The 24,711-nt window shown below is 38.1% G+C and overlaps 1 protein-coding gene across 25 annotated transcripts in view; it reads left to right on the forward strand.

Annotated features, from left to right (window-relative positions):
- ZBTB20 (zinc finger and BTB domain containing 20) overlaps positions 1-23,691 on the forward strand; it is an 845,365-nt gene extending 821,674 nt beyond the window's left edge. For 21 of the 25 annotated variants that reach the window (XM_033211209.1, XM_033211197.1, XM_033211201.1 and 18 more), the window contains one exon: positions 229-23,691. In XM_033211209.1, coding sequence (XP_033067100.1) covers positions 229-650 — 422 coding nt within the window. In that variant the 3' untranslated portion in view covers positions 651-23,691. The remainder of the gene's footprint in view (positions 1-228) is intronic. The other 4 variants (XM_033211198.1, XM_033211200.1, XM_033211191.1 and 1 more) reach the window with 1 other exon arrangement.
- The last annotated feature ends 1,020 nt before the right edge of the window (positions 23,692-24,711 follow it).

Below are 24,711 nucleotides of genomic sequence, written 5' to 3' on the forward strand. Positions count from 1 at the left end.
AATGGAAAGCAAAACTGTCCCGGCATCACCATAAAGCAAAATTTCTCTGCACGTGAGAGGCTAGGAGGGCCTGGACTTTTCAATCAAGAATGATCCATGGAGCAATCAGATTTTATTTTTTTAATTGTTCTGTTTTTCTTTTTTGTTGTCTTGTTTTTCTCTCCTTCATTCTCCATCCCTTGCTATATTTCGCTCTTTCCTGCTTGCTGTCTCTTCCTACATCAACAGGTGAGAAGCCCCACCAATGCAGCATCTGTTGGCGCTCCTTCTCCTTAAAGGATTACCTTATCAAGCACATGGTGACACACACAGGAGTGAGGGCATACCAGTGTAGTATCTGCAACAAGCGCTTCACCCAGAAGAGCTCCCTCAACGTGCACATGCGCCTCCACAGGGGAGAGAAGTCCTACGAGTGCTACATCTGCAAAAAGAAGTTCTCTCACAAGACCCTCCTGGAGCGACACGTGGCCCTGCACAGTGCCAGCAATGGGACCCCCCCTGCAGGCACACCCCCAGGTGCCCGCGCTGGCCCCCCAGGTGTGGTGGCCTGCACGGAGGGGACCACTTACGTCTGCTCCGTCTGCCCAGCAAAGTTTGACCAAATCGAGCAGTTCAACGACCACATGAGGATGCATGTGTCTGACGGATAAGTAGTACCTTTCTCTCTTTCTTATGAACAAAACAAAACAACAACAAAAAACAAACAAACAAAAAAGCTATGGCACTAGAATTTAAGAAATGTTTTGGTTTCATTTTTACTTTCTGTTTTTGTTTTTGTTTCATTTCCTTTTGTACTACATGAAGAACTGTTTTTTGCCTGCTGGTACATTACATTTCCGGAGGCTTGGGTGAATAATAGTTTTCCCAGTCTCCCTCGGATGGTGGCCTTAAGGCCTGGTAGTGCTTCAGGAGGTCCACTGGTTGGATCTCTAGCTACTGGCCTCTAAATACAACCCTTCTTTACAAAAAAATCTTTTAAAAAAAAGTAAAAAAAAAAAAAAAAGTTTCCACTTGTGAAGAGCACTACAAAAATTATATAACAAAATCTAAAAGGCCTACTGTCTTTAAGTACACCGCTTGCAGTGTTTCAGTGGACATTTTCACAATTCTGGCCGCTTGGACTTCACAGTAACCAGTTAAAACTGTGGAATATCACTTCTGGTTGAAAACCCAGAGGAAAGGCCCTGCTGTTTTCCACCTACCACGTTGTCTGATTTCATAAAAGGGCTGTGGGGGTGGGAAGGGCAGTGGGTTCGGTGGTGTGGGAAAGAAAGACGAATGGCAGGCTTCTCCCCCAGATTCTGCCCGGGTCCACACACCCTGGCCCACCTTTTCCATATCCCCCTCTTGCAGCAGAAGCCAGGAAGACTTGGACAAGCAACAAGCAACAGTGGCTATCGTATTTATTCAGTGTCTTCGCTGAGCCACAGCCTCAGCACAATCAAGAGGGACTTTCATGAAAGGCAGGAATGCGGATAAAACAAAGATATCAGAAATGTGCACCTATGTTTCTAGGTACAAGAGAAGGATTATTTCCAACAATCTTTGCAAAAAAAAAAAAAAGTGTCAGGATATATTCTTGTGGAAGAGAAAAAGAAAGAGAAATGGAGGGTGGGGGGAACAATAAAAAGTTCTTGAGGCTTTTTTAATTCAAAATTTTATAGAGGGGCAAAAGTGACGTTTACCAGATAGAATGCTGATTTTTTTAATATATTTACAACAGTATTTGTGTAAAAAAAAAACAAAAAAAGTGAAATTGTTAAAAGTAATTTTTTTTTCATTTTGGTTTTGCATACACTGCCACCAATTCCTTCTCTTTTATTTTATTTCACACACATATATATATTTTTTGGTAAGTCAAGACTGTTAAGGTTAGCGATACTGCTTCCAGATAGAAAGAATAAAAGGCAACTATAGTTATATTTGAAAGAGAGGAAGGATATTTTCTTCATATTTTTTTTAATTTTTCTTAATTTTTATTATTTTAAGTATTGCCTGGGTTGATGAGGGCCTCTGTGGCCAGCCCATCCCTGCTGTAATTTGAATTGCTGCTTTGTATTTTGATATGTAGTTCTTTGACTTTAGCAAGCTTAAGTTGCCCCACTGAATAATTTTTTTCAACTGATCCATCTAGAATTCTGTTCTTTTTCATGGAAGAGACTTTATCTTTCAGAGATTGCTTGCTTCTCCAGAATTTCATTGAGATCTTACAATTCTAGAATTTCTATTGACTCTACTTTTTTTCTTGGTGAAACACTAGTAGTCTAGAAGTCTTGATAAATGGGGTCTTTTCTTTTGTGATCAGCCAGGAAGAGGAGTTCATAAAACTCTGCCATAGCTCCTCACCCTTCCCAACTGCAAAGAGCATCATTATGAGAAGCCTGTTACAGATCAAGATGCATTGATGCCAAAATTACTTTTTTCCTTTCAAGTATCACCTTCTGACTATTTCCACCATGGTTAAGAGGGCTAAATAAGATGATCATTCTTTAGATGACTAATTAACGCTTGCTTCCTAGAGAGGTTTTAGGGAAATTAAAAAATTCCCAGATGCCAACATCCACTATTCAAAAGACCACCAATCTATTGCATCATACCAGATGCCACTCTCTCTTCCTAGTTGGGATTTCTCTCCTCGGTCCTGATCAAGGTATTATAATAGAGATATTTTCATTATAGACAGTGTCCTGAAGGGATTCCAGCTCAAATATAGGATTTCTTAAACCTAGCTAAAACTCCCAAAGTGATTTCATTGCTGGGCATATTGTAACACACTTAGGGGAAAGCAAATCTTTAAACAAAGCAAAACACCAAACTACAGTTTTAAAAAGAAGAAAGGAGAGAGTATTTTAGTTTCAAAATTACATTACATTTTAATTTAATTTTCCTTCTAATTTTCCTGTCAGCATTTTATTTACAAAAACTGTGCAGCAAACGAGGGAAAATCTTCCAACACAAACAACTCTGTAATGACTAAATTGGTTTTATTCATATATTTCAGACATTTGGTTAACTTGGATCTTTTTCATAAGTTCTTTGTGACGCTTAGTAAGGTTAGTGTAACTGAAGTGTTTGTGAGTTTGATTTGGTCCCACAGTGCTTAATTCAGTGGATATTTTGCTAGAAGTTTTAATGTACACTTGGGTGGTTAACTGACTATTGAGTATAACCTATTGTGATTTTTAAGAGGAGTCCTACCAAGAACTGTGTGTCCAAAACTGACCTGTTTTAACAGCTAGTGAGGAACAGCTTCCAAAATAAAGTAAGTTCATTTTTCTATTGCTAATTTTGCTTTTTAAAAGATCAGTGTTGTAAAACTAATATTTCCACTTACCACCAATAGAGGGAGCATTAGTTAATTAACTATGTCATGGAATTGTTTTGGTATTTTGGAAAACAAGTGATTCCACCCATAAAATAAAAAGAGAAGATTGACCTTAAGGAAAAAACTCTTAAAGCTAGAAGATAATGACATGAAATCACTCAATACATGTTACAAATGAGAGAAGGCCAAAAACCACTTTGAAATATGTTTAACTGTTTAACAGTAGTAGACTTGAAAGTGTCTTTGTTCAAATTTAGCAAAGTAGGAAGAATTTTCACTAATACCTCCTGAAAAGTTGATCTTAGGTGCCATTATGGGCCACATGTAGCTTTCTGTTTCTCAAATCTGAGATAGACCCATTTGCCTTAATGCTGATTTGCCATGTAAAATGCTAAGCAATTGGGTTAGAATCCACCTTTTCTTTTGGTAGAACATGTAGAGAAAAAGCTGCAGGTGACTTAAAACCCTGAGGAGTCTTATCATCCTTTCCCTGTAAAGGAAGTGTCTCTTTAAAAAAAGTGGAGGGGAGAGGGGGTGGAGGATCCCTAAAGAATTCTTAATGAGGTGATATAATCATTGTAGTCCATGACAAAATGGACTAGCCAGGTTCGCATAGCAGTAGACATATTTCTACTGTATGTTTATCCTTCCCAAACATGTCACATTCTAAAATAGTTGACAAATTATTTTGTGGAAAGAGGAAGAAGCTGGATTACAGTGGCAGATCTAATCTGGAGGAGCAAAGAGGTAGTTGTTTATTGCTATGTTCCTGGCCCATCAAATGGCCACTTTCCAAACTGACGTTTTAGGAAATAAACCAATCTGGACCTGTTTCAAAAGGATGGAGATGCTTTTAGATTGTCGGTTCTCACTTTTAAATTAAACAATCACAAATATCTTTAGAAATAGGGAAAGACATTTGCTTCAAAATGAGAGAATGAGTGTGGATATTTTTAATTTTTTTTGTTTCAAGTCCTACAGTCATCTTACATTTGGAACTTCATGGTAGGGTGATATCAGTGCTAAAAAAAAAATTCTTTCTAGTAGCCAGGAAGCAGATAGATAAGATAAAAGCAAATGTTCCAGATTTAAGACTTCTTAGGATGAGTACAAGGAAGAAGAACTAGTATGGAAAGGACACATTTTAGCAATTTATAATTTTATAATGGAATTTGCCAAACAAGGGAAAGGAAAAAAAGTCAAAGGGGAATTTTTATCTCAAGATATTTAGATATGGTTATAAAAAATAATATTTTCTAGCACTAAAAACATTGGTATTATCTCAGCATCATGGGCAATTTTTCCTTATTAAATGCCAACATTTGTACAAAAAAGGCCCCCAAATGTGTGAAATATGATCCTGAAAAAGAAAATAATTGGAATACATGGATCTGATAGAACTCTACACAGGGGGAAAAACTGAGAAACAAGCTAAGCAAAAAAAAAAAAAAAAAAATCTGAAATGAAAATCTCTGTATCAAAATGGTTTCCTGTATATTTTAATTGAGTGGTAAACTTTAGCTCCCAATAACAGTCTTAAAGACTATAAACTGTTCTCTTCCCAAATTCCTAATGCTTTGAATCTATTTGTGCCATGATTAAGTGTGCTGGATAGTTTCCTGCTCATATTCTAGCTGCAGTTCATTCCTAGTCATCTTAGAGATCACAGTAGCTCTTAGCCTTAGAAAGACTTGGGTTTGCTGTATTTAAAAATCATAAGGGTTTTATTTTGCATCACCAAAATATTCTGTAAGGTCCAAAAATACTCTTTTTCAACCCATGAACAGTAAGAATTTGTGAATTCTGCAAATGAAAAGAGAAAATTTTCCTCCAGGTATGTTTGTTTCATATTCAATCCTAAAGCCTTGAGCTATATGTAGTTCCCTCACACAAGCACACCAGCTGTCTGTGCTCTGCCCATGCCCAAAACTCAATGTTTTCTCTCAGCACAGAAGTCAGAAATGCCGTATGCCCCTTATAAAACCCCTTCGATTCCTGAGAAAACATAGTAAAAGCTTATGTGGCTTCCTTGTTGGGGCTCCTCCATAATGCTCTAACACCTGTGACCTCTAGGAAAACAGGGAGCAAGGTAGATCTGGCCAGGAGTCACAGGATATACACCCATTCTAGAGCTTTCCTCTGTTGTTCTAGAAGATGTTATTTGGTTAGTTGGGGCTGGGAGCAGGGGATATATGTTTCTGCAGAAAAGGTATCAGATAATCAAATCAGGTCTGCCTCTGCTGTAGCCAGTGTGCTGCTGCATCAAAAGGGAACAAAAGGAAGGTGCAACTAAGAGCAGACACAACCCGAGATGCCCTTGAGATTTAGGAGAACGGGAGGGTGCCCTTTCTGTTGTGACCTGACTCTTAAAAGAAATCTTCTAAAAGAATTCTTTAATTTGGTAATGAGTTGAAGTCCAGGGTAATGGAAGCTCTAGGGCAGAGAACAAAAGAATTGCAAAATGTATTCAGCACCAAACAATGCTAAACCAAGAAACATCCAATCACAAAACTAGGAAGTTTGGCAAGAAGTGGTTAGAGAAATCTCTGGGCTTTTCCATGGGTAGGGTCGACAGACTCTCTTTTGAGTGATTTCTGGCTCTGAGAAACCTCTTTACTCACTGGAAAAGAACTTTATTTAAATGGCCAATTTTGTTCCTCAGAAAAAGAAATTAAAAAAAAAATAGGACACTGAAGACAGAACCATGTGACTTGGTGACAAACAAAAGGAAGGGGGTACTAGAATTTCAAAAGGCTCCCTAATTCCATAGAAAAAGCAAAGAACCCAATGCCTCCTGAGCCTGCAGTGCATGAAGAGAGTGCTTGAGCTGACCCAGCCACCAGGCTTTCTGGGGCTAGACATAACTTCCTACTGGAGCAGCAGCAGCCTCTTTCCCCTCTTTGTGTTTTCATGAAGAAAATGGCTGTTCTCTTAGGTACCCAGGAAACAGATTACATAGGGCAAACTTTCAAAAGCAATCTCTACCTTGGTACTCAGGCTACATATAGAGGCAGAAAAGGGGCATGGAAGAGCCCTTGCTCTTGAGAGAGAATATTTTCATATTCCCAAGGGCTTTCTGTGTAGAGTTGCTATTTCTTATATCACTTAAACCTTTATAAGAGAAAAGGCTGTGGTGACTCAGTGTTCCTGTAAACTCAGAATGTGGAAATTACTAATCCAAAGCATCGTTTCTAGCACTGAGTATCAAGATGATCTAGCCTGACCAAAATATTCCAAAGACTTTTTTAAGTCTCTGAAGATTTTTTTTTTTGTCCTTTAACACTGAGTCTATAGCAGTCAGCAGTGTACCTTAGCAGATCCCCAGGAATGGTTCTAGAATAGTAGGGTTTGTTTCCATCCTTTTTAGAGTGAAGAGGTAGAAAATTAGGGCTACGTAGTGTGGGTTCTTTTTCAGAACTATGTATTTTCTCCTCACTGCATGAGGGGTAAAAATGCCGGGGTTGAAACAAGAAACATCATCTTTCTACACCACTGACTAAAACACCTGCCATTCCAGTGGTTTCTTCAGGCCCCACCTTTTGCTCCATAAACTGTAGACTTTCAGACTGAAATCTGATCTTGTGACCTCAATTAAGGTATTTTCACAAGAGGCTACTTATAGTATAGCATTATTGCCTTAAATCAGAAAGCCCTGGGAAGAGGACAAAAGATACAGAAATGAGAAAGCTCTGAAGTTATAGGCACTTCTTGCTGTTTAATAGTTACATTATCACAAAAATAAGCACTATTCGTGATGGAGGACTATGGAAATAGTGACTTCTTGGGGAGGCACCAAACTTCTCTAGAACTGACTACTCTCAGATAGTGGCTGCTATTTCCTATTCTATTTCAGTGACATAGGTCAGGGCTGAATGTAAAATGGACATCATAGTACTAAATAGAATCCTAGAAAATGCAATCACAGGTGCCTGGGAGTACTAGGTTTATAAACATTTCCTTAACACGGAGAACAATCCCAGCAAAACGCTTTCTTTATCTATAGCATGTATCTCTAAACTTTTTTTTCCCTCAGTTTTAGAGAGCATCTCTTTTATCTGGTGGTTCTTTGTTTAAATGCAAACTCATAACTTTCAAGTCTTCGGTGCAAGAGCATAATCTGCAGATCATAGGCAAAAATCTAGCCACAGTCCTGAGAGTCCCAGCTTCTGGGATGCCCAATGAGGGTATAAAAGTCCCTACTAACCCTCTTTCAAATTCAGAGGTTTCTTTGGTTTAGAATGCCTCAATGAGATTTTGATACCTCCAAGAGAGAAAAAAAAAAAAAGAGAGAAAACCTTGGGGGCATCTGTTTCTACTAGTGTTGCAACAGTTGTTATTACCCAGCAAAATCATTGCAGTTTATATGTAGATTCAAGTAATGAAACAGTCTTCACCCATCCAGTATGTCACCACTGCTGTCCAAAATGTCTATAAATGAGTATACATTATTTATACATGTGCACACACAGTGTGAGCTTCGCTCAGCACAAAACTTTCACATTCATATTGCCCAGTGACAACAAGATACATTTTCGAACTTCTGGTTAGGAGTCAAAGCTCTGACATATCTCACATATCTGCTTCTGCTTTGTTGCCTTAGTTGAGTGCATCAGTATCTGTGATGAGACTTTAGGGCATTCTGAAGGAGCCCAACCATCAGTAATTTCTATGTATCTCTTTCATGAGAAACTTGAATATGCTTATATGGAGTACAGTGCATTTAACAGACTCTACAGTTCTATTGGATTTATTGACATGTGTGTGCACATGTGTGTGTATATACTTATTGTCATCTGAAAGTGTGTGTGTCCCCCAAATGAAGCACACACAGGCAGAGGTCCTTGTGCATAGATACAGTTGCCTCTTCCCAACATTGTGCTTAAGACTTGTGGCTCCCTTCCCAGGAAGCAGTCACCTGCCCACTCTGTTGCTTTTTGTAATGTTTCAGAATTGGGAGAAACAAATGCAGCTTGTTGAATCCACAGCAAACCCACAGGGACAGGCTGTTTTCCTCCATAATAAGGTATAACAGAAGTCTTCAACTGGTGAGCAGACAAAAAGGAGCAGCAGTCCAGGGCATCTCCCCAGGTCTCCTGGAGGAGGAGGGGCGTGGGGGGCACCAACACCAGGCAGGCAAAGCCCACACAGACTTTGGCCTGAGCCATCCCATAGCTCAAAGGTCTTCATTCCTTTCCTCTATGCAACCCAGTGCGCACGCGCACACACGTGCACACACACACACACACACAAATTTTGTTTTCAAACTAAAGCTTCCTAATTCTGCCTGTACTCGCAGGATATCATCATAGTTCACAAACTGTGTCTCCTGAAACCAATGTGGCCTTTGCCAAAGTCTTTCCAGGAGTGGGTTGTTTACCATGTCTAGCAAACGGATAGACTATTGGGGGGAATATTTTTTGGTAATCTCTAGGAATTGATAGCTCTTGCCCATCTCAAACATTGAAGCAGAATGCCACTCTAGTATAATGTACTGAATGAATGGACTCTGAAGGCTTGGTGGCCTGGAATTCAGGATTCAGTTTTCTCACTTCCATGCCCTTCTTTTACTAGATTGTTTGTTATTTTTTATGACTTATAGATTATTTCTGCTTTACAGAAGTCAGAGGACATTTTCTTTCCTCTTCTATTCTGGTGACTTTTCCCCTCCCTCTGTTAAGTAAGGCTACTTACAGTTGCCACTTTTTTGTCATTATTACTTTTTAAAATGTATATTGTCTTTGTGTATCCAAAAGAAGTCTGTGACTGTAACCATAGGTATTTCTTTTTACTGGAAAAAAAAAATCGTTGTTTTGGTTTTTGTTCTTTTAATTAACAGTACTAGTGACTTTGAAAGAATATGAGTTACTATTTAGGTATGCTTACTTAAGTACAATACACTACATTGCAGTATTTCTGAAACCTAGGACATACACATTATATATAACAACTCTATATTGAAATATATATTACATTATATTCATTTTAACTTTTGAATCTGCCTATGATCATGAGTTGATTGAACTATTATGTCTTTGCATATATCACCCATCACCAAACTGCTGCAGTTAATCTGGCGCATTTAATAATCATTACTGCTCTAATTTGCTTTTTATATTATCAGCTTCAGTATTGTCTTTAGAGGATTTTAGAATTTGTTAAAGCTCAGACTTAGCAAATGTAGGAAAGTGAAAACTGTTTTTGAAACTTTTTTGTTGGTGTGACTGATACAAAGAGGTTCACATTCAAAGTGATCTTGTTTAGCTGACCCACTCAATATCTGAAGAACAAAAGAGGTGCATATGAATGTATCTGATTTTCCCCTGTAGGACTGTCACTGTCTATATTTGCTTTTAAAAGTATGACCAAGGGGCTACTTAAGTGCCACATGATCTGACCAAAAATAACAGGCTGCGTTTCAAAGGGCCAGTCTTCTGAAAAGCATAAGACAGTGAATTACCTAGTTGTCCCCACTGTATTCTCAAACATTCATTTTAATACTGGTTCTTTCTACTTTCTTTTTTCAATACGCTTAGAATTATTTTAACTAGTCTGCAGCCTTTCCCTGGAGGCAGCTTGGAATACAATGTTCATTTTCCTGGGAGTTGGTTTTTTGTTTTTTTTCAAAAAAACTAAAACCAGAGTTTCAGAAACTCTTTATCCACAGAGGCTAATAGAAATAGAACTTGGAAATATCTATCTGAGACATTTTTAAATCTGAAGAGTCCATAAAATGGTGGCTCTTGGGTATCCAGTCCTCAGGATCTCCATTTACCTGTTAAAGTGAGGATTTGATGCCTTTCTTCTTTAGTTGGGCCATCAAGGAAACTTCAGAAATCAGGCATCCTGTCTTCCTATACAATAAATATTTTCAGATCATATTTTCAGATAAAAGAGTTTCTTCAGCTTCCCTCCACTATTCAACCCAACATATGGAAAACCTCAGTTGAATAAACTTTCCACCATCCTGGGTGCCTGAAACTAGTGTCCTTCTTTACTTCTACATTCAGGACAAAAGGAAGTCAGCTTTTTAAAACCTCAGTATAAAAGACCTTCTCACTCTGGTCCAATATGAAGGCTTCTCAGTGTGAACACTGGAGAATTCCTTCGTTTCATCTTTCCTAATAGACTGTTGTTTTCTAATCCCATCCCATTCTGCTGTGCCTCTCCAGCAAGTCCCTTTTCACCTTAGCCAGGCTCCCTGCAGTGCTCTCCAGTTGTGAAGCCTTTGTATTCACTAAGGAACTACGTACTCTTAGTCTGCTTTGAAAGGGCTAATGTCTAGTATAATGGCAAAATCACCAATCTGTTCTCCAAAGTATTCAAGCAAATATATTTCTACTAGACAAACATAATTGTGAATTGACTGTTAGTGAGGCTGTTTCTTCTCTAATGATCACATAATATCCAAATTATATCAGCTTCATTATTTCCCTGTTTCCTTTTCCTAGCCCTTTCCCTTTATTTCTTCTTTCTCTTGAAGACTACTTCAAATTACCTATTCGTCTTCATCACTGCCCCCAAAACTCTAATAATAATGACCCCTAACTATTCATTTCTCTTCCTTTGTCTACCCCATTCTGAACATCCTTCTTTAAGCTTTATTTAATAAAAGAACACTAAAGTGAGTGAGTTCATAAACTTGAGATTGGTAGGCAGAGTGAAGCATGTCTTCATTTTTGCTTCAGAGTTTAAAATTTATCAATATTCTTTGGAGAGTGGGAGGACCTGAGTCACAGTTTTAAATGTCAGCTGTACTAGCTGAGGTCATTAATTCCCCTTACCTTCACATTTGGCCAAAGATGAAGAGAAAAATATTTTCTGTTTTTTTTTAAATACCACAGTGTTGAAGTTCTTGATATGAGTAAACCACTTATGATGGAGAAAAAAAAATCATGAATGTTGACTGTTTCCACTAGTCAAATTACTTACCAGACTTTAGATTATAGGAATCTAAAGAAAAGAGTAACATTTCAAAGTAATTTTGATAACTGTTCAAGCCTTAGTGAGCTCTTCTCAAACAAGAAAAGCCACATCCACTTGAACACATTGTAGGAAAAATTAGGAAGAATTTTTTTTATTTAATACCTTTTGGAAAGAAATCATTGATTGGTTTATAACTGTGAGCAGTAACTTACTAATGGATGAAAAGATTCATAAGGTTTTTAAAGTGTCTGTTTTTGCAACCAGAGATTGCCTAAATATAAACTTAATATATGCTTAAATAAAATAATAACAGGGCTAAGTGGATACCTAAAGAGCCATGCAGTGCACTTTCCAGCACCTAAATAGTCACCATGTAATTTGGTTGTCATGCTAGATCTCACTGCAGTGGATTACAACCGTCTGGTCACCAGAGCATTGCCCAAAAGACTGACTGATACCATTTTGGGTATATCCCTTTCAGGATGCTTATAATGTCACATTCACAACAACTTTGTAACATAGTCTTTCCTGACTTCTGGTCCAATGTTCTTGCCATGATATCACATCGCCTCTCAGCTTTAATGAAGACAAGTCCTATGACATTTCGTGTACTATGTGGTTTTGAGTGCATAGGCGGGATGCTTTCAGTTCTTGCTTTACCCTTTAATAAAAAGAATCAACATTTAATACCAGAAATGTACTTTTATGTGACTTGAGACTTGACCCAGCTTTTATCTTAATCAAACCAGTTTATAACATCAACTCACACCATAGAGAACAATGAAATAAATAGCAGCTTTGAAAGCCTTTATGAGGCATGCATCTAGTAGGAAAACAACATCTCTTAAAGGCAATATTTACGTTGCTTAGGACTGTGATCTTCACTTGGAATGCTCTCCCAATCAATCCTGTATCCTTCTTTTTCTTTGTCCATTCTAACTCCTGGTATTTTTTTTTTTCTTAAAGTACTCTTTATCTAAAGTACTCCTCTCCTTAGGCACTGGCTTACAAAGGAAGAAAGACTTTTAAATACTAAAATGCTATCATTTAACGTATAATACGGAGGAGGAGAGGCTCTGGTTCTGATAGATCTTACTTGGTCCTGTTAATCTGGGATGCCTTCTTGACGCTATTCTTTCTAGTTCCCCAAGAAGTATTCCAACCCCAAGACCCAGAATTTCTCATCACAACCTCTGTGTTAGTCTCAGATTAATGTCTAAATCCTGTTTGATATTCTAGAGACTCCAGGGTGTGAATTTATTATTGCTTATGAGCCTCCTGTCTTTCCAAGCTGACACCTGTCAGGAGCATCAATAGTCTTAACAGTAACTAATGCATCAAAATAATAGACAGAAACACTATAGTATATATTTGTGAGGATAGGCAGAGATTTTTTTTCTTCTTTTCTCCATAAAAAGCTTGCTTTGCTCCCCCCTCCCTCCCCAGCACAGACACACACACACACACACACACACACACACACACAATGCATTGTGGAACATCTGCGTCTTATTTTACAGATATGTAGCTCTAGAATTTACAAATATAGCTTAGGAAATGTTCTGAGATTGAGGCTGGTAGCAAACAAGTTTATTTTCTGCACTGGACTTCAGGATAAGTGTGCATAGATGCAATTCCTTCAAAGAAAGTGAAACATGGTGAAGTAAAGGGATAATACTTTCACACATTCAAACAGTTGTTTGCTATCTGTAAACCTTGATTTAAGCATAATTGTTACTTTTTAGAAATCTGAAACTGGAGGAATGTGTATTTTAGTAAAGTTTGTTTGTTGATTTGTTTCCCTTTCTCTCTCTCTTCTCAAGATAGCGAAGGATTTTTATTTCTTAATTTGATACTGTCCATGGACAGTCAAATAACTGCTCACCCTTACTGTATTATTTTCCCCTTAGAAAGAAAATCCTTCCATCCTACCATGAAGGAACTTTTCCTCCACAAAAATTTTATCTTCCATTTGAAATAGCACTCATAAACTTTTAAGAGAGAAATTCTCTCTTTACTTTGAGGATAGAATAGTTAAAACAAAAACCTGTTCCTTGAGAAAGAAACCCCATTTACCTAAACTAACATGTCTGGGGCCAAAGAATAGATTTTTTATTGATTGCAGATGAAGACCATGCATTTTTGTACTACAATCCTTATTGCCTCCTCAAATCCTTTTTGGAATAAGGCTGGGAATAAATTAGTTTAATTAAATTCTTTGGGTATTTCTAATTAATATCTACTGCAAGATACCCAGGAAAGAAAAAGAAGGGGTGCTGCTAAAATGCCAAAATCAATTGATCAGTTGATTTTTATCATTGTAGTTGTTGCTTTTCTAGCCATTTCAAGACTGTATGTGTTCATGAAGTCTTAAGTAGAGAAACATCTGTTTCCCCGTTGCTTCTCTCTCCTTCCTCACACCCCTGCACCTGCCCTGACCCCAGGCACTAGAGGGAACAGTAACAGAGGGAGATTGGCACTGCATTGCCAGTACTTCACCCATCTATACCCCTCCATCACAAAAGAAGGAAAAAACAAATTAGAAACTTTTTTTTAAAAAAAGGAAATTGTAGTACTTCATTTGAAAGCATACTGTTTTCAACTCAACTCAATTAACAGATAGCCTGACAACGTTTTTGTAACCTGTCTTTTGTGCTGTAATTGACATTCTTGGCTCAATCTTTAAAATAATTGCAATTTCAATTAAGTGAACAGAGGAAAACAAAGAGGGAACAGGACAATGTGATGGGACCAAATTTCATACAGGTCTGGATTCCTAAAGCCAATTGTCAAGGTTACCAGAGAAAGTTAGCACTACTCACCCCTTGTCGTTACTGCCTGTCTCTCATTATTACAATTCAAAGAATTAGTGAGGTAACTATACTTCTTTATGATTAAAGATTTCTCTTCATGCTGCCAAACACATCTAGAAACTCCTGACTTCTATACCTCATGTGCTCTCCGGGCACAAGAGGAGTGTACAGAGAGATCACTGAAAGTAAAATAATAGTTCAGATTTCAGATAATATTTTCCTGTAGTTCAAAGTGCTTTATGCATGTTCACAACTAGGGGAATCTTTGGAAACAAAGGCTAGTTACTCTGCTCTTGCTGTCCTTGGGACAAAGTTTAATTTGGAACCAGCTGTAGATTTGTAGGAGAAAATTCTCAAAGGTATTTTCAGCCGCTAAACTTCTTCCTTGGGCCCATTGATTCGAACCTCAGTTTTCTTGAGGAGCCTATTGAGATATAAATTAAGGGTGATTTGCATATATCTAATTAAAATTGTTCCTGCACTACTGTTGAAAGAATTATGGTTTTCAGAGTAGGTGAAAGCAAGGTGTGTTAGTAATCTTCATCATGGCAAACAAAGGTGAGAAGCTGATGTGATAGAGAAAATCTATGGTAACTTGATATTTTAGGGTAATTTGAGTGTGCTGACCCCACTATGCTTAATTCCTTTGTTCCCACAATCTATTTTAAACTACACTTTGATTCTCTTGAGATTTACAGCGTGCATGTGTGGGTATGAGCAGACAAGCAGACTTACTTTGGAGGGTGAAGACCCAGACAAACTGAAGAGACAGATTCCTGAGGATGATCAAATACAAATCATTTTTGCAGAATCACTCAATATTGCCACATCCCAAACTAATTCTAGACTAATCTTAGGAAAGAAGTAAGCTCCTTAAGAAATCCTACTATGAATGTTTTTTTCTTCTTATGGAATAACACAAGAGGTACAATGCAGACTCTCACTTTTATATTTAATAATTGTACTTCTGTGTGAGTGTATCACTGAGCTATTTGTACCAATTTTCAATTGATCATTCTGAGAGGGGCCTTGAGGATTTCTGTGTATGTGTATGTATATCTGTATTTATGTGTAGTCAGAAAAAAAAAAAAGAATAGGAGACTAATGAGGTGAGGGAAAAAGTGATCAATGTAGAAAAGTGAGTGCTCCTAGTGTACCTATTTATGTTATGTAAGGTGGCTGCTGCCTGTAGCCCTTGAGGAATAGCTGATTGCACTATTCAAAAATAAAAGCCCAGCACTGTTAAATTTAGGACTGTGTTTCACGAAACAGGAAAGCTTTATCTTTTTCTGTACCCATTCCCCTTAGCATCAGAGCCATCTGACATGATAAAAACTATTAAGTAAAAACCACTACTGACCTTTACATTAAACGGCTGTTTTCCTCTTCTAAATAATACCCTTGATTTTACCTAGACTACTTCCTTTTATTTTCTGCCTATTGGCTTAATGTTTTACAGAAAAATACATACGTGCATGCTAGTTTCTCTACTTTGAACTGAAACAAACAGGAGCAACAAAAGATGACTCACATAAGTGTGAGATAGACTGAATTTCCCACTTTTGTAGCACTGGTAACCTTTGTAAGAGCTGTTTAGAGTTGAGCTTTGGGTCTATAATAGGGCTTTTTTTGCACTAAATATGACTGCACTGCATTGCACTACTGAAATGTATTTACTTGTGCTCGGAGAGAGTGTGTTATGTACGGGAAAGAAAAAGGCAAGTTATGAAAGTAGGAGCATCACTAAAATGCAGAGTTATTTTCATCGTGCTTGATCTTAGCAGGGTTGGTGAGAATCTGTGGGATTTCTGTCAACTCTTGATCAGGCCTAGGAACCGCCATGCTGATAGGATCTGTTTTCTTATTGTAAAGAAGCTGAGTTAGTACAGCAAATTAAGAACATTTAAGAAAAAGTTTACCCAGTCTGGTTTCCGACTGAGCTCTCAATAAGAGTTTTAATAGTGAAGAAGCTGAGTGGTATGATGTAGAAGTCTTGGCCTTGGCCTACTCCACAAAGCCCCTTGCTGGTGCACATTTTGCTGTGGCAGAGGGCGGTAGGATGTGCTCCTTTCAAAAACACATAGCCTTGTCCATACTGGAATTACCCTTTCAGCCTGAGTATGCTTCTCCATCCCTGGGTGAAAACTAGATCAGGCTAACCAAAGAGGAAGGCCATGCATGTGGTGAAGTCCTTTAAGATGACAGATAGGGAACAGTGCAATAAACACTGAAAACCAGTGAAGTGAAAGGTTTATTTTGAAACAAGCTAGGCCAACTTGTACATTGGAGGAAGGATTGGAGGATGGATTAGACCATGCTAGCTGCTCCATCATAGACTATCCTTGCTAAGCAGACCTTAACAGTGCCTAAAAGTTTAATTTTGAAATTGGTTTTTTCCTAACTTTTCTTTGTTAAATTTATTTTTATTGTCTTTTTTAATCTTAAAAGTAATCAGAGTTTGACAGCTCTTTAGTAACTGTTAATAAAAGAATATTGCATCACAGGATAAGCAATAGATTGTGTGGGAAATAATAACACAAGAGTAAAGATGCTGAAGGACTCTTTCAGAATCCAAAGTGACAGTTTTGAAGGTTCTGGCACCGTAGGAAAGGATCACAACCCATATAAATTGCTAATGTTGAATTTCTCTGAACACTATCACATGTGGGGCATCGATTTGGAAAACTCTCAGTTGAGGCCTCTTTCCTAAGACTACAACATTGATAACCTTTTTCTCTCTCTTCTCTACTATCCGTCCAAGTCTACTATTCCAAGTTTAAACATTGTTCAGAAAGTTGTCAGCCTTAGTTAGAAAAACTCCATTTAGAGCCATCCAAACTAGCATAAGAAATCCCTTAAGTCCTCAAAGCATTATCTCTGTTTTAAATAAGAAACTAAATCCAGAGCGTTTAACAGGTACTTAGAAATAAGTATTGGGTAATCACTAAGAGGACATTGACTGCACCAAACCAAAGCTATAGAAAGAAATGGTTGACTTTTTAAAATATATTCACATTGACTGTCCTAGGATACTTCTCATGAGGCTTTGGGAAACTTCTTCCTTGAAATGTGCATATCCACTCCAGTTCTGTCACCAAAGATTTTAATCTTCAGAGCCCAATTTCCTCTCTCCCAGACAGTAGTACTACAACAGGCTCAAGGGATATGCTTTGGTGGTCAAGGGATTACACTTTGGTTTTCCTTCTGTTCACAATGGTATTTACAGGAGACCTTGTCATCAGAGGATGTACTGAACTATCTTTATGACTTTGGATTTGATCAGAGGTTTAAAAAAATAGAAAAAAAAAAAAAAAGCGACACTACTTGACACTGTAAATTATCTAATAGAGTCATAGTCATGACCTGGAGACTGATGGAGAGAAAGAAACTTCCATGGAAGAGAGTGAGCTAAATCATTTAGAACCAAACAAAGGTCACTGGTGAAACATAGGGCAGCATGTACACAGTGCAGATCAGCGTTCTGTGTGGCCAGAGCCAACAGCAGTGACTAGTGGGAGAGTCAGACAACTGGCCAATGAATTCAAGTATTGAAAAAGTCACAGTCTGGATTTTGTTATGATTGCTGGAGTGGTTGAAACGCCCATGCCCATGGCAAGGAAAATGCTTGGAGGCTGATCTGTTGTGATAGTGCCTTTCTTGTCGTAGTGAGTACTAGATTAATAATTTATTCAGTTACACTTTTCTGGACCATTGCCTCCAGTCTTCTGAGGAGGTTTGAAGGGATAGTATCCACTTAAGATGAAGGGACAGGATATTGCTCTGGAATGCTGTGATTTGATGATATTTGCACTAGATTCTAAACTCTCCTTTAAACTGGAGCAACTGACTGAGAGAAAAACCAAGGACAGCTCAAAGTTAAAAGAAACCAAAAGCAGTATTTTCTGACAGATATCATTTCTTTTTCTTCTTCTTTTTGTTTTTTTATCCTGGAAGAAAACGTCACACTTGTTGGCTACCGAGCTCAATTCTTACCAGTTCTTTTTCTTTATTTTTTGTTTCCATATGGAACCATCTGTGTGAATTAGTCATCAGTTAGATATAGTTAATGTAAAGAGCCCCCGCCATTGAAACTTTGCACACCTTCTCTGCTTTATTGAAGGCAAGGGCCAGTGGGCAGTGGTAGCAGGGGAGGGACCCTCCAGAGCCACACAGCCTTCCAGGAGGCCAATAAGCATGGATATCATGTCAGGAGCTGAGCTGACATATATTTACTCAGAGGACATTGGGGTCTGTAGTTAATCCTAAAGAATGCTCCACAACAGAAGGAAACCAATGCATTGTAGAAAACAAAGGGAAATGGTGCCCGAAGTCTGCCTGTTTCTCTTCTCTTTTCTTTCCAACCTCACCACCATGTCCTCTCTTACAGAATTATATTTCATCTCATATATTATATGTTACTAGAAAAGTCATTTGGTTCCTTGGTTTCTCTCTTTATCAGTGGGCTGGAAATTCCTCTAAATTAAATACCAATACCATTAGCAGCTCCCCCGTGTCCAGCCAGTTTCTCAAATGCTGTCTACCTGGTCTTGCTGTCCACCTAACATAACTTGGAGGCTTTAGCTGGCTCAACCACCTGTTCACTTTATTTTGTTTCCATTTCCATTTGAACTTGAAGTGAGGCTATGGAAAGGTGGAAATCATGGGCAAGGTTTGGAGGCTGCAATTCTAGGGCATAGCTTGTCAGGAATTTATATTATCTAAAATATATCTTTCTACACCCCTTTTCATTTTAATCTGTTCCCCTGATTATAATTTCTTTATATTTGTGGTTATTTTTATAAGAATAGAGTCCATTTGCTATGTCTATTTGAGTACTTTTTTTCTATTGTCCCCACATGGATGCAGTACCAACCTGTTAATGAAATATCTTTTTATTATATTATTAATATGTAATTCTACTGTAGACCAAAAATATAAAAACAAATTTGTTCATTTTAAAGATATAAAGAACTAGGGAGTAAAATATTAAAAATTGAAGGAAAAGACAGAAGAGCAGTGGTTAACTATGTCGAGTTAGAAATCTAAGAGTAGCCTTACCTGTTTTTTAACCAGTGCTTGCCAATCATACCATAGTTGGGATTATGTAATCTTGGCTCCTTCATGCTTATGTTCTATAATTCTTGTTTGTCTGTTTGTTTTCTTTGATGTAATTAAGGTTGCACATCATGCTATTTTTGGCAATGCCTGATTCTATTATATTGTACTTTTGTTAGTCATTTCCTTTAGAAAGATGGGGGGAAACGTTTATTTCTTCTTTTAATTTAAAATTTGTTTAATGCACTGGAAATAAAATTGGACACATTTCACTGTTTAAAAAATCAGAAACAAAACAAAGCAAAAACCATGAGGGAAAAAACCAGCAAATAGGCAACAGGGGAAAGAAGCTATGAAAAAAATACATTTGTACTGAAAACACAAACTACATCCCAAATGAAAGATTAATATCATCAAGTAAGAAAAATACATAGTTTAAACAACAACACTGAAAATGTAAAAGGAACCCGGTAGTTCAATGGGGGTAGAGAAAAGAGCATTCCTCTGAGATCAGAGATCTTGTCATTATTGCAATTAATGCCCAAACAGGTTAAATGTGGAAAAAAGTATGGAGGAAATAACCCCAGCCTTCCTCATACCACTGGATTTCCACATTACCTTTTAACCTATGCTTGAGCTCCATTTTGAGAAAAAATATTTAAAAACAAATTTGCTATGTAACAAATATGTGTGTGTGTGTGTGTGTGTACATATATATATATGCTTGAGAAAGTGGTTTGTCAAGATGTATGTGTACAGTACACACATGGTCACACTTAAGTCCTCTGACTTCCCATGTGCCACCTCATGTGTTTCTCTTCTCATGAGAATTTGCAGTGGATAGTCGTACAACCTGGGGACTGTCAGTGACTCATTGGTATCAGCATATGCTAAAGAAGCTCTTGAATGCAGTCTTGAAACCTGATCTCCCTTCTTCAGCATTCCCCAATACCAAACTGGCCTGTTTACCCATACAAATGCACAGTAAAGAGAAGAACAGCGATATTTTTCCTAGCCAACTGACTATCATTTGTTTAATGTTTGCTGGTTTTTTTCTGGTTTTGTTTTGTTTTAGAGCAGGGGTGGGAGTGGATGTAACTTCACAATCCTAATACAGTAAATGTTTTGCATCTTCCATGTTTTATGCAAAAACAGACATTTAAATCAATAAATAATTGTGCCCTAGACTGAAAGTTAATGTTTAGGAGAGGAAAAAAAATTGTTGGAATTTTTTCTACATTTTTTTGTGAAGAATCTTTTTTGGAAAGGAAGGATACATATTTTTGTTGTGTAATATTTTCTATTTTTGAATGCATTTTATTGGTACAAGACTGTTTTTTTGGTGAAGACATTATTTAAAAAAAAAAAAAAGAAAAAAACTAATCGAAAAGTTTGCCCTTAAGGATATGCTGCAGTTTTGAGGTTAAAAAAAATAACTGATTCAAGATGCGTGTTAAAAGTTGGGATTATATTGTTGTTTTTTGTAATTGTTACAAGAAGAAGTTTGTACCCACTGCTGTTTATTTTGTTTCAGATGAGTAAGTAAAGGGATTGTTCTTGTTTTATTCTTTTTTTAGAGAAAAAAAAAGCTATTTATGAAATGTCAAAAACACTGGACTGTGAGTTTAAGTGTGGAAGCATTTTACCACCCTGTGTCTTCAACCAATTATGGGAAACCCCTTTTCTCTTCCCCCCACCCCCCGCCTTAGCCTTGCCAAATGAGAAAAATATAACAGCTGTCAGATGACCGAAGCCACCGAAAACCCTGCTTTAATTTTTATGGTTTGAAAAAGTTGGAAAAACCAAAGTTAAATTTGTTTCTGAAATCCTGCTGTGCGTTGCCCTTTTTTTGTATGACACAGCCGGGCTCTGCCTCTTTATCTCAGATCATTGCCTTCTTAGGGTCTGGGGGCCAACCTGATGCAAAGAGAGGCATAAAGGTGGTGAGCCTGAGAGTTGAGGTCTCATGAAGTAAAATGTGAGTGGGACTTCATCCTCTCAGTAGGCAACCACGCTTTCCCATCCCGAGGTGAGGCTGCCAAGAGAGCGCACTGCTAACACTGCCTGAGGAGAGCACGCCTCTGTCTCCTTCACCCTCTGCTTCGGAGACCCTCCTATTACTCTTATCATCGTTCTCTAGCATGGCTCTGCCTTTCTCAGCAGCCCACATTCCATGGATAGGAGCGGTGGGGGGGGCAGGGACCCAAAGGAGGGAAATGGCTGTGGGTGGTGTGAAGGCCCCCCAGCCCTCAGGAAGGTGGGGCAAGGGACCACTGAGCACAAGGGATCTTGCCTGCCTCCTCTTTGACTCTGTGGATTGTCCATCCATCTGCTCACTGTGAAGATGGAGAGGCAGTGCCCTAAGGCTGTTCAATAGCTTTTCCATATTTTTTCAACATTGAAAAAATAATTTTTTAAAACTGTGATAAAAAAAAAAAATCATTTGGCTGGAGGGAAGGGAAAAGGGAAACACCAAAAGCTGTACCATGATGAACTGGAGATATTTAACTGGGGCACTTTCTAGACCAAGACAAACAAATTCCTTTCTGGACTCTAAAGCAGCCGAATATTGAGACTGTCAATGACAGAAAGCTGAAGAGAGGCCTCTATTTCTTCCTTTCTCCTTTCTTCTGTCTAAAAACTCTCTCTTGTTCCCCTTTTCTAGCTTCTCTTGGACTACCACCCCAATGGCCCCTTGGACTCCCATTTCATGTATGCGAGCGCACACGCAAACTTGCAAAATACCATTTTTCTTAAGGATTGTGGGACCGAATAATATCACGTGCCTTCATCTTTTCCTTTTATAGTTAGACGAACCTCTTCCTCTTTACAATTTTTTTTTAAAATGATAGGGGAGGTTGATGTGTTAGTGGAAGATTTGGGCATCGTTTGACAAGTAACTTTTATTTAGCACATTCCCCCTAAACATTCAACACAAACATTTCAACCCCTTCATGACACTCTTTAGACATTTAAAGCATTGAGTAACCATGTACATGACAGCCTAAATCCATTTGATTTCAGAGCACTTCCTGAACATTCTATTTCATTGACTTCTTTGATCTTATCAAAAATGAGGTGAGCAATGGCAAGCAGCCTTGTTCTCCCAATTTGGTGCTTTTGCTTGTGGTGTGGGGTGGGCATGGGGGTTGGGGGGGTGTGGGTGTGTTTAGAAAAAAGGTGCATTCCTAAAGATCTCTGGTGCTGAAGGGCCTCGAGTTCCTTTCAGAGACTGTGTTTGACACACTTTAGGTACACACAAATGAATGGTATCACATGCAATATTTTAATGGAGCAATGGGAGAGGCTCTTTGAAATGGGGTTTGCATCTTTTTGTAACATTTTGATTTCTCTGGTGCCTTATTCCTACTTGATGCTGGCACTCACCCACAGGAAGCTGACACAGAAATCAGCCTTAGGCGTGGGGACATATGGGTGATGTTTGAGCATGCAGGGGCCATGGGGAGTTTGGTGTCAGTTGGTGGGGAAGGGGCTAGATGGCATCTCTTAGCCGAGGCCAACAGAGACTGCACAAATCCATTATAGTCAAAGTTAGCAATTTTAATATGTAAACACAATACTTCATTCTTCCTCATCTGAGCTTTCCTTCCTTCTTCCTTTTCTATCTCCACCTTCTCATAAAGGTGCTGCTGCTGCTGCTAAGGTGCCCGGAGTCCAGAATGTCCAGTAATCACTCAGGCACAAGCCTGGCACTGCCACGTCAGCCCCCCGCATGACAAAACCCAGGTTTCTCTTGCTTGGGGCTGAGAACTGTCAGATTTTTCTCATCAAAAATGTTTTCCAAGGAATCAGTGGATTACAGTTTTTCTGCATTGAAAATGCACTTTAAAAAATATTAAAGCTCCAGACTGTTTAAAATATACAGAGGGAGCAGGGGAAAGTTAAGCATGTGCTAGTGTCTGAACCCAGTTCAGTTTATCTCCAGTTGAAACAATATACACTATATTATGTATAAATGTATACACACTTCCTATATGTATCCACATATATATAGTGTATATATTATACATGTATAGGTGTGTATATGTGCATATATACACACATGCACATAACAGAATCAGATGCTCATTACAAATCCAGATGCTCATTACAAAACCAGATGCTACACAAACAGCAGCAGAGGAAACAAGGTTGGACTCTTGCAACAGATCACAAAAAATAAAAACAGCTACTTGCAGTGACTTTGGTCATTTTTGTATGTTCATAAAGAATGGATTGTAACAAGGAAAAAAAGGAACAGTGTTAGTGAAAGAGGAAAAATGGGCGAAACCATCTTGATCCAATGCGAATGCAGTAATGTTCTATACCATTTCATCAGTTATTTCTTTTAGTCATGTTGATTTGATTTCAGTTTCTGGCTATTAAAAACACTTTTAAACTCAAGTGGCCCACAACAAACTGAACAAAACTACTACAGTGAAAGCCCTTTTCAGTGAAAGATGTCAGAAACCTCAGAACCCTTGGCCTGACTCAGAACTACCATGTGAAAATCAGTACTCTCTTAATGTTTGAAATAAAAACTAAAAAAAAAAAAAAAAAAAAAAAAAAACTTTTTTGAAGCACCTTAACGTGGCCATCCATTTCAGAAGTGGGTGCCACTTTTTTCTTTGAGCACCTTATTGATGTGTTTGCTATCTGCTGTCTTTCTGTTACCTGTTGGCTGAATGGCTAGCTGTTAACATATACATGTGCAGAGAAGAGGTATCTGGGCATGTATGTTCTCAATGAAGTTTACTGTGGTGACTGCTGAAAGGTGAACCCATTTCCTGATTTTCCCGCCACAGTGTTGTGATAAGATTCGAAGAAACCTTTTTCCCTGCACAGAAATGTTTCTTATCACATTGTATCTTAGTATGGAAAGGAATATGGTCCCTTTTTTGCAATTGCTACTGTGTACACACACACACACACACACACACACAGTATATTTAGATCTAAAATACACACACATACATATCCATTCATTCATTCAAGTGGTATTTCCAGTGTCTCTGTGTCACTGTTGATGCAGTTTCCATTTCCCAGTGAATTATGAGTGGAGGGCAACTTTTCTAACCAGATTGTCCTTTCAGAACAAAGGCCTGGAAATTGAGGAAGAGTTTGGAAAGAGGGAGAGGCAAGGAAAGAGAGCTTTAAATTGAAAGATTAATGTCCCAAGAGGAACCTGAGCTGAATGACTACAGTGCTATACCCTCCAGTCTTTGCAGGTGGGCATGGAACACTGCTTGTATCACTCTCTGCATGGTATAAATCCATATATCCACAAATACACACATCCATCCGTCAACATATACATGGTTTGGGATGAGCAGGTCAATAGTTTTGAGAGGGAGTTTGTTCCTTTTTTTTTTCTCATTATACTCTTAAATTGTTGTCAGTTATCAAACAAACAAGCAGAAAAATTGTTTGGAAAAACCTTGCATACGCCTTTTCTATCAAGTGCTTTAAAATATAGACTAAATACACACATCCTGCCAGTTTTTTCTTACAGTGACAGTATCCTTACCTGCCATTTAATATTAGCCTCGTATTTTTCTCACGTATATTTACCTGTGACTTGTATTTGTTATTTAA

The sequence above is a fragment of the Trachypithecus francoisi genome, unplaced genomic scaffold (assembly GCF_009764315.1).
Source record: "Trachypithecus francoisi isolate TF-2019V2 unplaced genomic scaffold, Tfra_2.0 Lachesis_group0, whole genome shotgun sequence".
NCBI classification, from domain to species: Eukaryota; Metazoa; Chordata; class Mammalia; order Primates; family Cercopithecidae; genus Trachypithecus; species Trachypithecus francoisi.